The 15,066-nt window shown below is 39.8% G+C and overlaps 1 protein-coding gene across 5 annotated transcripts in view; it reads left to right on the top strand.

The window, feature by feature from the left end:
• LOC121281842 (TRAF3-interacting JNK-activating modulator) overlaps window positions 1-13,270 on the top strand; it is a 51,503-nt gene extending 38,233 nt beyond the window's left edge. For 2 of the 5 annotated variants that reach the window (XM_041194891.1, XM_041194887.1), the window contains exons 11-15: window positions 2,344-2,406; window positions 4,207-4,266; window positions 4,347-4,459; window positions 6,322-6,435; window positions 11,019-13,270. In XM_041194891.1, the coding sequence (XP_041050825.1) occupies window positions 2,344-2,406; window positions 4,207-4,266; window positions 4,347-4,459; window positions 6,322-6,435; window positions 11,019-11,114 (446 nt within the window). In that variant the 3' untranslated portion in view covers window positions 11,115-13,270. Of the gene's footprint in view, window positions 1-2,343; window positions 2,407-4,206; window positions 4,267-4,346; window positions 4,460-6,321; window positions 6,477-11,018 lie in introns of those variants that run through there. The other 3 variants (XR_005943965.1, XM_041194888.1, XM_041194890.1) reach the window with 3 other exon arrangements.
• Window positions 13,271-15,066: the final 1,796 nt, after the last annotated feature.

Here is a 15,066-nt window from a genome sequence, read left to right as displayed (position 1 = left end):
GTCTGACATTATACAACAAAAACAAAAATTGCTGGAAAAACTCAGCTGGTCTGACAGCATCTGTGGAAAGGAAGACAGAGTTAACAGAACTGTTCTGATGAAGAGTGATACGGACTCGAGACATTAACTCTGTCTTCTTTTCCACAGATACTGTCAGACCTGCCGAGTTTTTCCAGCAATTTTTGTTTTTGTTTCAGATTTCCAGCATCCGCAGTATTTTGCTTTTATCTTAGTCTGACATTATATGTCATTCAGTAGGAAGCACGTGTGGTGTGAGCCTGGATCTGGATCTCGTACTTTTTAACTTAAATGCATTCAGGATCCAGGTCATTGACCTGACTCTGTTGTTGCATTGATTTGCATCCAGTGTGATGATGCAATGATGCAGAATAAAATGTGGGAGACAGAAAGCAATAGTGACAAAGTTATCACTTTGTGGCTTGGTGACAGTCCAATTTATCTCTAGTTTAATTTTGCAACCACTGAAACACGACATTACTATTTAATACAGTGAAAGTTAATTTCAGACAATGTTTGCTCCTCCACTCTTTTCCAAGGACACCAGGGATGAAAGCCTGCAGCCCTTTTTGTGTACCCCTCCCGTGAGAGTGGCAGAAGAATGAAGAATTTGGCCTTAAATCTGATGTATCGACACCAGTTTTTATGAAGTCTCTTCCCACCTCAAACAAGGTGATACTTGGCAGATGAGGTGTAGTGGGAGCTGGGAGTTCTTTGTTCCTGCCCAGTGAAGCAGCAATGGAAGGCATGCCCAGTGAATGTAGGTGTGCAAGTCTGCTGGTCAGTGTATGTGAAGCCCACCTGGGCATCCAGGCTCTTGACCCTGGCACCAGACCCTCTGAGAGCAGCAACCCAAGATGCAACCTTAGTGGTGTAGATGTCCATTGCTAATGTGGAAATCAGGGAATCTTCCTCCTAGCCAGAAGCTCCCGGTGAACACATTCTGGCATTTTTAAAAAAATTAATTCATGGGATGTGGGCATCACTGGCTAGGCCAGCATTTATTGTCCATCCCGAATTGCCCTTGTTCAGAGGGCATTTAAGAGTCAACCACATTTCTGGGGGTCTGGAGTCACATGTAGGCCAGACCAGGTAAGGACAGCAGATTTCCTTCCCTAAAGGACGTTAGTGAACCAAATGGGTTTTTACAACAATCGACAATGGTTTCATGGTCATCATTAGACTTCTAATTCCCGATTTTTATTGACCTCAAATTCCTCCATCTGCCGTGGTGGGATTCGAACACTGGTCCCCAGAGCATTACACTGGATTACTAAAACAAAAACAGAAAATGCTGGAAAAACTCAGTAGGTCTAGCAGCATCTGCGGAGAGAGAAACAGGGTTAACGTTTCAAGTCTGTATGACCTTTCATCAGACCTTGCTAGACCTGCTGAGATTTTCCAGCATTTTCTGTGTTTGTTTCAGTGGTCCGGCATGTGCAGTATCTTGCTTTTATCCTGAATTACTAGTCCAGCAACAATACCACTACACCATTGCCTCCCCCATTATGCTGCAGTGTCATCCCTGTGGATTTGCAGGGCTGCTGATTTGTGCAGCAGTAGAATTTTTAGACACTGATCTCTCGCCAGTACTTTGCCATTCTCACCCACGAACCTATACAGGGAAATTGGGTCTGTGCTGCCTCGTGGTCCAGAGTATTCTCTGGCAGTAGCTCAGCAGGGGAGCCGCAATGAATTCTGTGATCCATGCCCTGCTTCCGAATTTGAATGGGCAACAGGCACAGGAAAGGCTGAGAGTTGGTCTGTGTCAAACCTAGCTGAGATTCAGTGGCTCCAAAAACCTACAGCACAGCGAGGAAGTAGCTCTTAATTGGATGCAGCTCTCCTAAAAAGAGAGGCTGTGGCTGTGCCAGAAAAATTGTCTAATTGTGCAAAGTGGCACAGCTCAGGTTTGGAAGCAACATTGATGTCAAAGAGTTGAAGGTTCCGCTGCAGCTGGTATGAAAAAGGAAGGTAGCCATTTTTGGGGCTGCAAGTCCGTCAAACTCCAGTATAAGCACAGATACCAGATTCACGCTGAGTGGACATCAACTGAATCAATAGTCAACCAGCTGCAAACAAGGAAGAAGCTTTGGTATCCAGAAGAAAGCAAAGGTGAGCATTTGCGAGAGGCGTGTACCAATGAATATTTCTGTCACAGCACTATTCAAGCTCCTGAAAGTGAAGGTTAAATCATAGTCAGATAGTACAGGGATATGTGTTTTGGCTTGGATTATGTGCAACCTGATCTTGGAAAGGGTTGAATCTTTCATCACATAGCTATATTGTGAGCTGCAGAATAATTATGGATTCATTTTTTCTCAGAAAAACTACAAAAAATGGAAGAGCAGAAACAGAAAATGGCATCTACAATCAGTAGACTACAGGGTAAGTGTATGACTTTTTTCATTATTCCCTCGTGGGATCTGAGCGTTGCTGGCAAGGCCAGCATTTAATACACATTCCTAATTGCCATTGAGATGGTGGTGGGGAGCTGCCTTCTTCAACCACTGCAGTCCATCTGGTGTAGGTACAGTGCTGTTAGGATTGGAGTTCCAGGTTTATGACTCAGCCACAGTGAAGGAACGGTAGTTCTAAGTCAGGATGGTGTGTGGCTTGGAGGGGAACTTGTAGGTGGTGGTTTTCCTATGTGTTTGCTGCCCTCATCCTTCTAGTTGGTAGAGGTTGCAGGTTTGGAAGATGTTGTCAAAGGAGGCTTGGGAAGCTTTTGCAGTGCACCTTGTATATGTACACACTGCTGCCGCTATATGTCAGTGGTGGAGGGAATGAATGCTAAAGGTGGTGGATGGGGGACAACCAAGTGAGCTGTTTTGTCCTGAATGGTATTGAGCTAATTGAGTGTTGTTGGATCTTCACTCATCCAGACAAGGTGATCACATTCCTGACTTGTGCCTTGTAGATGGTGGACAGGCTTTGGGGAGTCAGGGGATGAGTTACTTGCCACAGAATTTCCAGTAAGCAACTGTAGTGTTGATGTCACTGTAGATTTGCATTACAATGAAATAGTGCCTACATGACCTGAATTGGAAACATAGTGCAGAGTGTACACCTACTATAAACAATATATTTTCCTCTAATTTAAATTAAGTTGTACGACCTGGTTGACCTGATGAATTAGTTTGGATGTAAATGAGAATATTGCCTGTTTTATTGTGTTGTGCACAAAATTTGGACCCCAGCTAAATTATTTCATTATATCACTGATCTATTACCTGAATAGCCAGGACAGTTCAACTTACTTTGAGGACAATTCAATTTAGGAATACATCAAATGCTGGGATGTTAGTCCATGATAAATGATGGTTATCACTCCAAAGGGGAACTTTTCCTCTGTGTGTAAATTTATAGAGAATTTCCTTTTATTAAATTATCACTATAAACCAAAGAGAATTTTTTCAATGTCATGCTGAAATGAAAACACACTCCATAAAGTTTGAACTAACAAAGCGTATCTCATGTTTAAATTAAGGCAAACCAATAGAATACTACCAAAACTCAGTAGGCATAAGTCCTGTTTTAATTCCTAGCATGAATTATCCAGATGGGGACTTAGGAACAAAGATCTCTCTGGCCACCTACAGCATATGGCTCAGAAGTCTTAAACTCCCAGGCCTAATCTTCATGGTCTCGTCAAACTTCTACTCTAACCCAGCGGGAAGTAGTAGCTATCCTAAAGGCGGAGATGTGATTTTGGGCAATAGGAGGATGTCGTCATGGGGTCAAAAGAATGATCCATACTATCACAAAACTGCTTAAGGGGAGAGTAGCTGTGTTGGGTTCCTAAGGTTCCTGGAATGACAAGGAGGTTCCTGGAATTGGATTTTCCTCCACCAAATAATGCCTCCAGCAGCCTGGGAGAGCAACAATCTAAACTCCTTGCTGCTGTATGTACCTTCCTACTCTATAATGTCAGCAGCTGTTGGACAAACATCTGGCTCAGTGGCATCACTTGACCACCTTTGCAGAGTCGCAGAACTAATGGAACAAATTAATAATAGTTCCTTGTTTGACGTCACTGTAGATTTGTATTACAATGAAAAGATATGCCTACTTGACTTTGAAGTAGATCTGGTTTGAGTAGAAATGAAATTCAACTGAGATGAGGCATCAACCATATAGCCGGCAGTAACTATATTCAATCTTTGCCAATTATCCTTCAATTTGCAGACATGGTACAGAAGAAAACCATCCAGACAACAACACAAGAAAAAGCAATGCAACAGAATGGTAAGTAAAAAGATCACAGTGTCTCCAGATTAATTCAACATTTGATTATCAATGTCAAGTTTGGGTTTGATCCATTTTAGACTTGTTCAGTGCCAGGAGGGAGCACCATCATCAGGCACTTCAGCTGAAGGTCAGCGAGCTGAGCGACCAATTGGAAAGGCAGTTGGCCCTGCTTCACGCCAAAGAGCAGGAGGTGAGAAAACTATCATTGGCTCAAGCGAGCCCATGTTGAACGTTCAATATAAATGTTATGTGCACAGCCCCAAATGTGCAAAAAATAGAAACCAAAACCTATGGAGAGCATAGGACGGGATTTTCCGGCCCTGCCCGACCCCGGGATCATCCAGTCCTGCCGAAAGTCAATGAACTTGCATTCCACTCCCGTGGCTGGTCCTGTCATGATGGGGAATGGAAAATCTCAGCCATAGTGTTGATTTATAATCATTCTTTGTATGAGTTTGTTTTTTAAAATGCATCAACATTGAGGCTCTCTTTTAGAATCTAAGGTAACGCCTGGATTGGAAATATTTGGCTCAAGCGTTTTTATTTATTTATACTTACAGCTAGGAATGAGTTGCTTTTTCTGTAATACCAATAACACGGAAGGATTGTACTGGGCATTATGATTTTAGATTAATACTCATATAATGCCTATCTAATACCGAAATAAAATGAAGTACATTTCACTCCTTGCAGTGCTTAGTCCCTAGAAGTTATAGGCTGACCGATTTTGTAGCAGCCGGACTAAACATTCCTGGCCCTTTGGGGTCAGGCCAGGAGGTGGGAGGGTTGACAATATGACGGGGGAGGCGTCGGGAGAGGAACCTGATGTCTTCCTGTCACCATGGCATATTGCCAATGGCAGGACCCTTAATGGCATCCAGATGGCCAATTGAGTCACTTAATGGTCCAACTACGGGCCACTTACTGCTCCCGCAGATATCTTGCCACCATTGGAAGCTGCTGGAGAAACCCTGGCCATCACCCAGTAGGTTCCCAGGAATGGCCTCCTTAATGGGTACTCCATGGCCCATGGGTGTGCCCATGGTGCCAATGATTTCCCCTGCAACAACAATGCCACCTGTGCACCATGACCACCACACCCCTCCCACCACCCTGTCGACCACCCAGGTATTCCTGCCCGACCCTAGCTTCATCTCCAAAACCTACCTGCCTTCAAGGTTACCCTCATTGTGGAGCTACAGCGTCAGCACTGGTCACTGATAGCAGTGGCACTGATGAGGTTTCTGAGATGCCAGCTCTCTGATTGGGCCTGGAGGGTAGGTCGCCATCCTCAATGGACAGCAGCCCGTTAATTGGCTGTTACCAGCAATATGCTGTCCCAGGTTCCCGCCACCCACCAAAGTAGGGCCTCCTCCCACTTTAGTTACCAGCAGCGGGACTTTCAGGTAAGTTGAACAGCAAGAGTTTTAAATTAAGTTAAATTAAAAATGAAGCTATGGTTGAGAAATTTCACATCAAATATCGGTGTCACCTTCCTCCCAGAAACCGAGCTGCACATTCCGTGATTATTGGTTTAATGTTCCTCTAGAATGGCATGAAATGACATGTTCAGTCAGGTACAAAGATTTCAAAAACAACTCATTATTGCAACAGAGCTGTCGGTGGAAAAACCATGGGGAATTCCAGAATAAATAAAGAGTTCATATTTTATGCACATCAGCATGGTTTTGCTCATTCCAGGTATGTAGTCTGCTGAAAGATAACTGAGCAAAAAGGCAGTTTTAGTTTTCAGCTGGAGACCCCATCCTGACTGGTGATGCTCCAGTGATTCCATATTTATTCTGGGACACATCACTGGACACAGTACAATGCATGAACAGCACAGTACTTGGGCCTTTCAATCTCTGTAAGTAGTCAAAATGGCACACAATCTTAACCATACTCATTATATGAGGTGGAACTCCCCATTAACTACTGGGGATTTTGTTTGTGTCAGGGACCATTGGTAAGAATTGTTGCCTCTTGATTCTGTTTAAGAGTCATTTTATTTTCCTCACTTGTGTAATTTGTTCTTTCCCATCAACCATGTAGTGTAGTGAACTTCAGTCAAAGCTCACACTTGTGCAAAATGAGCATCGTGCCTGTTTGAAAGAACTGCAGAATCATCAGGATGCGTTAAAGAGGTTTCAGAAGAAACCTGCCCAGGTGAGATTCTGAAATCATCTCATCTGCAGTCACAAGGCAAGGTGAGACATGGCCACAAATACCAGAGTTTAACAGTTAGCAGGCAATAAATTACTAGCTTTTATTTTAAGGCCTGAGGTCAAACACAAGAGCTCCCTTTCCATGAATTCCATGAATTCAACTTTTGGACTAGTTTGATGATTTGTTTTGTAATTGTCATCAATAACTATTTTATTCACATGTTAACCCATCAAAATTGGTTCATTATGTGACAACATTTGGTGATATGCTTTTGAATTAATTTGACATTATTAACTTAAAAAGACAAAGAACCCAAAGATACTACATTGAATATACAGCATAGAAACAGGCCATTCAGCCCAACTAGTCTGTTCTGGTGTCTATTGTTTTGATCCTAGACCAGCCACCAAAGTTTTGGTAAGACCTGGTTAGGGACTAATAACGTTTTGTTTAAAGTGGACAAAGTTTGAGATTCAAGACACTTGTCAAGGGTAGAAAGCCACAAGATTCCACTAGTTTTGAACAAACAAAAATATACTTTACTATACAAGGCTAAAAAGATAAAACAATATACACTATCTATCTTATACTCTAACATCATCACATTGTACAATACATAGCAAATGCGATCAAAACAGATCCCTTGGATTTCTCCACAACCCACCCAGATGTCAGTAAACACTGAGCCAACCAATCCCGTTGAAACTCTGTTTCCCTCATGAGGGACTCCAAACTTTTCATTTTCGAAGCTCAAGACTTTGAATTCTCTCAAAGCCTCTCCAACTCGGACTGCCTCCATGACTGCACACCTCCCAGGGTTTCAATCTTGTCTCCCAAGGCTCATTCCCTTGGACTTGCAAGTCTGCACTCTAGCCTCTACTTACTGGTGCAATTTCAGCTGTTTAATAGCTGGCTAGCTTCACTAGGCTGGTGCTCCTCCTAGATTTCGCAAAGCTCCAATCTCCCCACCTATAGCAAGCTATAAAGAACTTCCAGGCCATTTTTCCAGCATGGAACCAGTGACCTTCTGCCACCTTCTCAGTTCACCAGGACTTCTGCCTGGATCCTGCTTAAAGCAGCACCTTTTTGGTATGGCCATTTCCCCTGCTGCAGAACATTCCCTCCCCCAGCAAACACATAGATAAATTGAAACCCTAGAACTTTATAAAGCTTCACCTATCTTCATGGCTATGTAGCCTTCCAGGGCTCACTGAATGCTTTTAAATTAATTGTAGCTTTAACACCCAAAACAAATTAACTCTTGGGCTGCATTTCTTTGCAAGCAGTGTAGACACCTTTTCTCCAATTCTCCAGTCAAATAAGCCCACATGCTGCTTTACGATCTTATCTTTCTAGCTGTTAACATATTGAGTCAACATGGCCCCAATGTTTTAAGTATAATAGACTTCAAGCTGCTTTAGTTGCATTTATTCCATCTTCTACAGTTAAACATTAATCTTCTCAGACCTGAAAATGACCTCTAAAATATTACTATGAGCCATGTACCAGGAATTTATAACAATACAATTATATACAATTCTCTTCCCATTCCATCTATCACATCTCAGTTATCTCAACAAACGTTTCTATCACCTTTTGTCTCATGTACACATCTAGCTTACAGTACAAAAGAAGCTCTTTAGATCACCATATAAAGCATTGTTGTTAGATATCTTGACAGAAAATTGGTAAGGACAAAAAAAAGTGGTAAGCCAGCTAATCTATGTAAACCAAACATTTTCCAGTCCCTGTAGCCATATTTTGGGACATAGTGTGAAGAAGCAAGCTGGTGACAGTAATGTTTTTGTATGTAGAGCCAGTTACTAGTAGCAGTGTGAGAGTGTGTTTTTATTCATGGCCTATTTAATCAATCTGCATCAACAAGCTGTGAATGAACCTAAACACTAACCTTTTAATTCAGATTCCAGGATCCTGGTTTCTTTGAGCTATGATATTTATGCTGTTAAATCCGTTTTGTGTCACCCAGCAGCAGACTGTAGACTCAGGTAAAACAAATGCTGGGTTCCCAGGATCTGAACTAAAAGGACAACATAAAAACAGGTGCACTTGCAGAGACTGACAAAATAGAGTTCTGAGAATTTTGGGTACTTTTCGTGGTATTTAGGAAATAAATTCCACAATTCTGCCATTTTATAATTAGTCCCGTTGCTATATGGCCAAAATAAATCAGATTGATTTTATTACATGGGAACCTGGAATTTCTATCAATATTTTGGGGATATTATTCCATTAGTTTATCCATTTTCCATAAAAACCAGCTTCCAGCACTTTTACTAATTGTAGAATAAGGCTGGATATTTGGGTGTACTAATCTATTTATTGGCAGAAAAGACAAGAGCATTGAAAATGTCTTTCTCTACTTTTTAGCAAAGATTACAAATAAATGTATTAATGTTTCAGCTAAAGTGTGAGAGGGGTTTTGTGCATCATTATACCACAGCATAAGTTCAAGCTAAAGGGTGTGTGGAAGGTTAACGTTATAGCACAGCTTTAAAAGTCATCACTGTCAAACAGGTTCCATTTCCATTCTGGGCATCCTAAACACAGCCATTACCTTTAGCAATGCCAAAACACTTCATCGGCAAAGTTGTAGGCCTACATTAACACCTTTCAAACATTTTTATGTGATTGGATAGATATATTTTATACTAAATGATGTAACAATGATTTTGGCAATTTCATAAGTCTACAAAATCAATCGTTTTTGGGTCTCCAAAACAAGTGAAAATTCAATCGCTTGAGTGAAAATTGATTGTTTTTCATCATTGGAATAAATTATTTTCAAAGCTTATTTGACTGCTTATTGAAGTAAACAATAAAATAAGGCATTATTACAGATAGGATCATTGTCATCTCTGGTATTTAGGGTCCCGTACTTGCTCATTTATTTTTGCATAGACTACACAATATGGCAGCATATAATAATTTAGCAAGCAGTGCTGGGCTGAATATCTCTGATACTCCAAAAGTGAATGGATTATTGGGCCAATTCACAAGGTTGGGTAGATGTTTTGCAATGGAACAAAATGGATGATAGCAAGTCGGCAGCCCATTTTACATCTCTTCCGATCATCCCTGGTATTTTCGGTTTTTTGGTAAACCATTGGTTGCTATCAGGCATCTTTATTAATGTAAATAATTTTTTTAAATCATTAATATTTGTAATTTAATAACAAAATATTTATTTATAGTAGACTTGATTTGGTGAAAGTGAGATGGATTGCAATTGGCGGACTTGTAAAATGATTTACTGCAACAACAACAAAAACAAGTTGCATTTATTTAGCACCATTTAACTTGGAAAAACTTCCTATGTGCTTCACAGTGGAGTAATCAGTTAGTGTCTTTACGGTTCAGAAATGACATGAGATGAAGCTGACACAGATTCAATATGTTAAGTAAAAACTTTTCAGTAGTTTGTTAATAGGAAGATAATGGTTATGAATTTAGAAGAATGAGAGGGGGAGACATTGTTAACTGGCTCATGTTCAGCTCATCAAGAAGGAAAACATAGCTCATTATCATAAGGTAAAGAAAGATAGAGAGTGTGACCAATATTTATGAACACAGGATATCATAATGCTGCTAAGAAAGAACGAGAAAAATGAGAAACAGAATTAATAACCCACAACTCAAGGTGGAGAAAAATCCAAGATTATATGCAGTGCAGCTGGCCGGTGAGGGAGAGAAGCTAGGAAAGTGCAGTGAGTAAGGGAGACTGGAAAGCTAGGGAAATATGCTGAAGAAAAGGAATGTTAGGAAAGCACCAGCAAAAAGATGCTGTGCTAAACATTTTAAAATATATATACTATTAACTCACATCAGAACATGACCTTATGAATTTACAGGAGCCAGCTGCGCTCTTGCAGGAAGCTGTAGATTTGAGAGAAATGATAGGCCCAATTTTAATTCTGTATAGGTAAATGGGTTTTGAGTGAGTTAAAATCGAGTTTCAACTGGGGTAGATCAATTCCAACATAGAACATTTTGAGAATTCTTTCTTTATTATCAAAGTTAACACATAGATAGGGCAGTATAATGTGCTGCATGATCTCATCTTGATTTGACTATATCATAGCCTTGTATTTGATTGATCCAGATTATATCAAACATAATGGAACGTGCCATTCATATTGAACAGTGATTCTATCATTCATCTAGCTTTCAATATTCAGCTGGATATCACAAAGACCTGAACAGCATAACGCTGCACAGTATCACATTAAAGCTGCCAATACGTTATGTTGCAGAATTTAACTTTCATGTTTAAATGTTTAAGGTGCAAACAAGATAAAGAATATCCAGAATTTTTCTAAGCACATGAAGAATATTTGAGAACGTATATGAATTATCAATTTATTATATTTACTGATTTAGGGAATAGCAAACAAAAGCCATTTCATTGTATTCATGAAATTTATGAATAGTTGTTTATAAATGATGAAATCTGAAGTTGCCACATGATTAATGAGAAGCAGAGTTAGCACATGTTGGGTATCCAGGTATATTTTTGGGTGATTTTATCCCATAATTTATTGTCTGAATGTTTTTGTCTCTTCTAGAGGCGATGCTGTCGATGTGTGGCCTTCCTCTTTCTGGCTGCAGCGGTAGCAGGGTTTGCTGTGCTTTGGGCAAATATATACAGTATCCCTTTCTAAGAAGTTGGAGTAAAGCACACTTTGTCACCAGCATAAACTTGCTTTAGCCTTTGAACACCAAATGTCCTTTAAAATAAAACGTTTATCTTTCAAGATTTTCAAAACTAATTTACAGGACATGATGAATGTTATCAAATATAATTGGATAGATGCTTAAGCTCACAGAACACAGGCTTGCTGCTTGCCCTTGTCAAGCTGACTGAGATCAGTAACTTATCGTGTGTGGAATTCTGACTGCTTACCTATGTGACATATTTCAGTTGTCAAATGGTAGCCCATAGGGTCACCACTTCTTCAGTTAGAGAAGGCAAAATCAATAAGAGATTTTTTATCTCAGATTTGCGTTCATGATTACAAAGCAGTATCAGCACAGGTTATGCAGTGGTTTTCCTAAATGGCCTTTAAACTGCAACCCCCCCCCACCCCCAACCCTCCATTTACCTCATCATATTTTATTGTATGTGGAGAGAATTGGCCATCCATGGTCAATGCCTACCTCAATGAAAAATTTTAACCCTTGAAAATGTTAACCTCCTGCTTAAACTAGAGTTTCAAAATGAAAATTTGATAAAGGTGTTGTGAACAGCAGTGGAAAGCTGTTTAAATACAGGAGCCCCCATTAGTGAAAGGTCAGGGATTTTGCAGTGAATTGGGGCTAACCAAATTTCTCAAGTGTAATCAGTCAAACTCAGGACTGTGTAACTATTTACTGCTGAACTGTTAAGAATCAACAAAAATAGTGTCACTGTTTTGTGAGAGAATTGTGGGCCTAACTGAGGAAAATACAGCATAATTATGTGTTGTGGAAAAATCTGTGAATCAACATTTTGAATGCAAAACTCAGTTACGCTGGAGTATCAAGTAACAAAGGTTAGATGTGTTATTACTGTTTGCAAAAAGATTTTGTTCTTTACAAAATAATTATGGTGATTAATGGAAGTAATGTAATGATTAACTGAACCAATCCCTGTACAGGTCCACTGTTCATGAGCTGCATTTTTCTCTCCAGTGTGTGCAAATGTTTACATTTAAAATAACAACTCAAAGTATTTAGTCAAGCTGTGACACACCTTTTTTAATGCAGGTACAGCACAAAACTTAAGTGTTTTAGCACTTTACATTGATTATCATGTGAGACTTGCCAAAAGGTAATCATAAAATAAATATCACCATAGTCAAGTAATAATTCACAGCCACAGCTCTTATTTGTTTTATCACAGTTTTTGAAGTCGACATAGTGAATTAGCCCACTTGACAGCAGTAGAGTGAAATGGCTTTGGTGTTTTTTGCTTTTATTTAGTATGTAGAGTTCCAATACATCTTATGTCACTTCAGAAGACAGAAAATACTAGCCATGGCAAACATTTTTCATAAAAGGGTAATTTATTAAATAGGTTTATTCTGAGGAGTTATTTAAAGATGCTAGCATCTTTAGAACTCCAACAGTTCACAAGGAGTTCATCAAAAACATCGTGCAGGCAAGTCCCTTTTCATCCTACTAACAGAAATCTGAGATGATGTATTTCACAGAAGGAAACAAGCAGCTTTACCCCTCAACGAAAACTGAATATTATGTTCATTAGAATTACCCCCCCCACAATCCTCTGCACCCCATGTGACATGGCAAGTTGAACTAAAGTTTACAGTTCTGTAATATTTAAACTCAGAACTCCACTTTAGTCTAAATGCAACTTTCTTTTAGATAATTTTCTGCAGCTCACTCTGAGATTACAGGATAAATGCTTTGTTTACAAAACGCGATGGTCCAACTGATGAGCAATTCTTGCAGACTATTAACCTGTAGTGCTCTGGTGCCACACAAACTTCACGTTTGTTCCTTTCAAAGGCAGTGAACCAGATTTCTTGTCTATCAGTTGTTCTCATTTCTGAGTAAACATACAAACATAAGACGGTGCCACTTTTAAACTACTATTTAGGCCAAGGAAAGATGAGAGAAACCATGGACAATAGATTCCATTTCGACAATCCACTTGACAATGTATGTGCTTAAAAACTCATGTTAATTCATTGTTAAGATATAAAGGGGCTTGAAAAATGTATTCATGTGGAGTATTACTTACTGGCATCAAAAATGGCAGCTGAAAATGCAGTATTTTTCTTTGTATATTGTCAATAAAATTAATATTTCAAGATGACACTGAGCTCTAGGTATGTTTACTTCATAAACATTTAAAATCGTATGCAACCCTGCTGGTGTAGGGGTGCAGAATGGTACAGCATCTTTGAACACCTTGTGATGATAAAATCCATGCTCATTTCCCCCACTCAGCTGGGTATCCAATCTTGACCGTGCTGTTGCAGGAATAGGAGTGGGGAAAAATCAGATGGAACCTTCATTGGACCTTTATCATGCACACCCTAGTAGCTGGCCAACAATGGCACTGAGAAATGGCCCTGAAGAAGGTTACCTGTATCACTCTTTCAGCTATAGGTGAATGATCCAGGAGGGAAAGGAAATGAAAGAAAACTGGAGGGGTTGGGGGGAATATGATTATGTACTTTCAAAAGAATGAGCTGGTGAACAACACAATTTACGTGGAAATGGCACATCCCTTCCTAGTGAGGTTTATTTACACTCATGATGGCAATGGTCCTGTATTGGTGTATACATGACAGCTGGAACTGCTAACCCACACAAATGTAGTATCATAAAGTAATCGAAGAATAAGGACATTGCAAGTTAGGATTTCAAACACTTGCTCATGTGATGAAATTAAACCTGTACACCAAACAAAAGGATAATATTCACTCTGCTGTGAATTACTCATAATCCCAGGAATAGACTGTGCTCATTATTTAATGCATAGAACTATTGCGCTATACTGAGCTCATTGTGTGAAAGCAACAAACTCAAAATAAATGATTATGAGTTATCTTGATTTTCATTTACAGTTTAACTATTCCTCTTGAAAATACTTGTATTTTTAAGTGAAGGTATATAGATGCACACAATGTGTAAAATATTAGCGCCATTGCTATTGTAGGACATTGCACAGCTGTTTAAAATAAATTCTCTAGAGCAGGATACACTAGTATCATTTTTGTGAATTTTTCCAAAGGGACAAGTAGGGATCCCAGCGTGGAGTCTCACTGTTGGTGAGATGGACAAAAGTCTCAGAATTGTTACTGTTCAGGAGGCTATTTGGCTCATCGTGTCTGCACTGGATCTCCGAATGACACATTCACCTAGTGCCATTCCCACACCTTCTCCCCGTAATCCTGCACATTCTTACTTTTCAGATAAGTCTAATTCTCTTTAAAATGCCCCCATTGAACATGCCTCCGCCACAATCTCAGGCAGTACATTCCAGACCCCAACCACTCTCTGCATGAAAAAGATTTTCCTCGTATTGCTTTTGATCCTTTTGGCCAATTACTTTAAATCTGTGCCCTCTTGTTCTCAATCCTTTCGAGTGGGAAGTTTCTCCCTACCTACTCTGTCCAGATCCCTCATGATTTTAAATACCTCTATCAAATTTCCTTTCACTCTTCTCCAAGGAAAACAGTCCCAACTTCTCCAATCTATCTTCATAACTGAAGTTCCTCAACCCTGGAACCATTCTCATGAATCTTTTCTGCATGCTCTCCAATGCCTTCACATCTTTCCTAAAGTGTGGTGCCCAGAACTGGACATAATACTCCAGCTGAGGCCAAACTAGGTCTTATATAAATTCAACATAATCCCCTTGCTCTTGCACTTTATGCCCTTAATAAAGCATACAGTATCCTAGGCTTTTAATAACTGCTCTCTCAACCTGTCCTGCCACCTTCAATAACTTATGCAAACGTACACCCAGATCCCTCAGCTCCTGCACATCCTTCAGAGTTATATCCTTTATTTTATATTGTCTATGTTCTTCCTACCAAAATTAATCACTTCGTATTTCTCTGCATGGAAATTCATCTGCCATTGTCCATCCATTCCACCAAC

The sequence above is a fragment of the Carcharodon carcharias genome, chromosome 9 (assembly GCF_017639515.1).
Source record: "Carcharodon carcharias isolate sCarCar2 chromosome 9, sCarCar2.pri, whole genome shotgun sequence".
Lineage (NCBI taxonomy): Eukaryota > Metazoa > Chordata > Chondrichthyes > Lamniformes > Lamnidae > Carcharodon > Carcharodon carcharias.
This window is presented reverse-complemented; position numbering and strand designations above follow the sequence as displayed.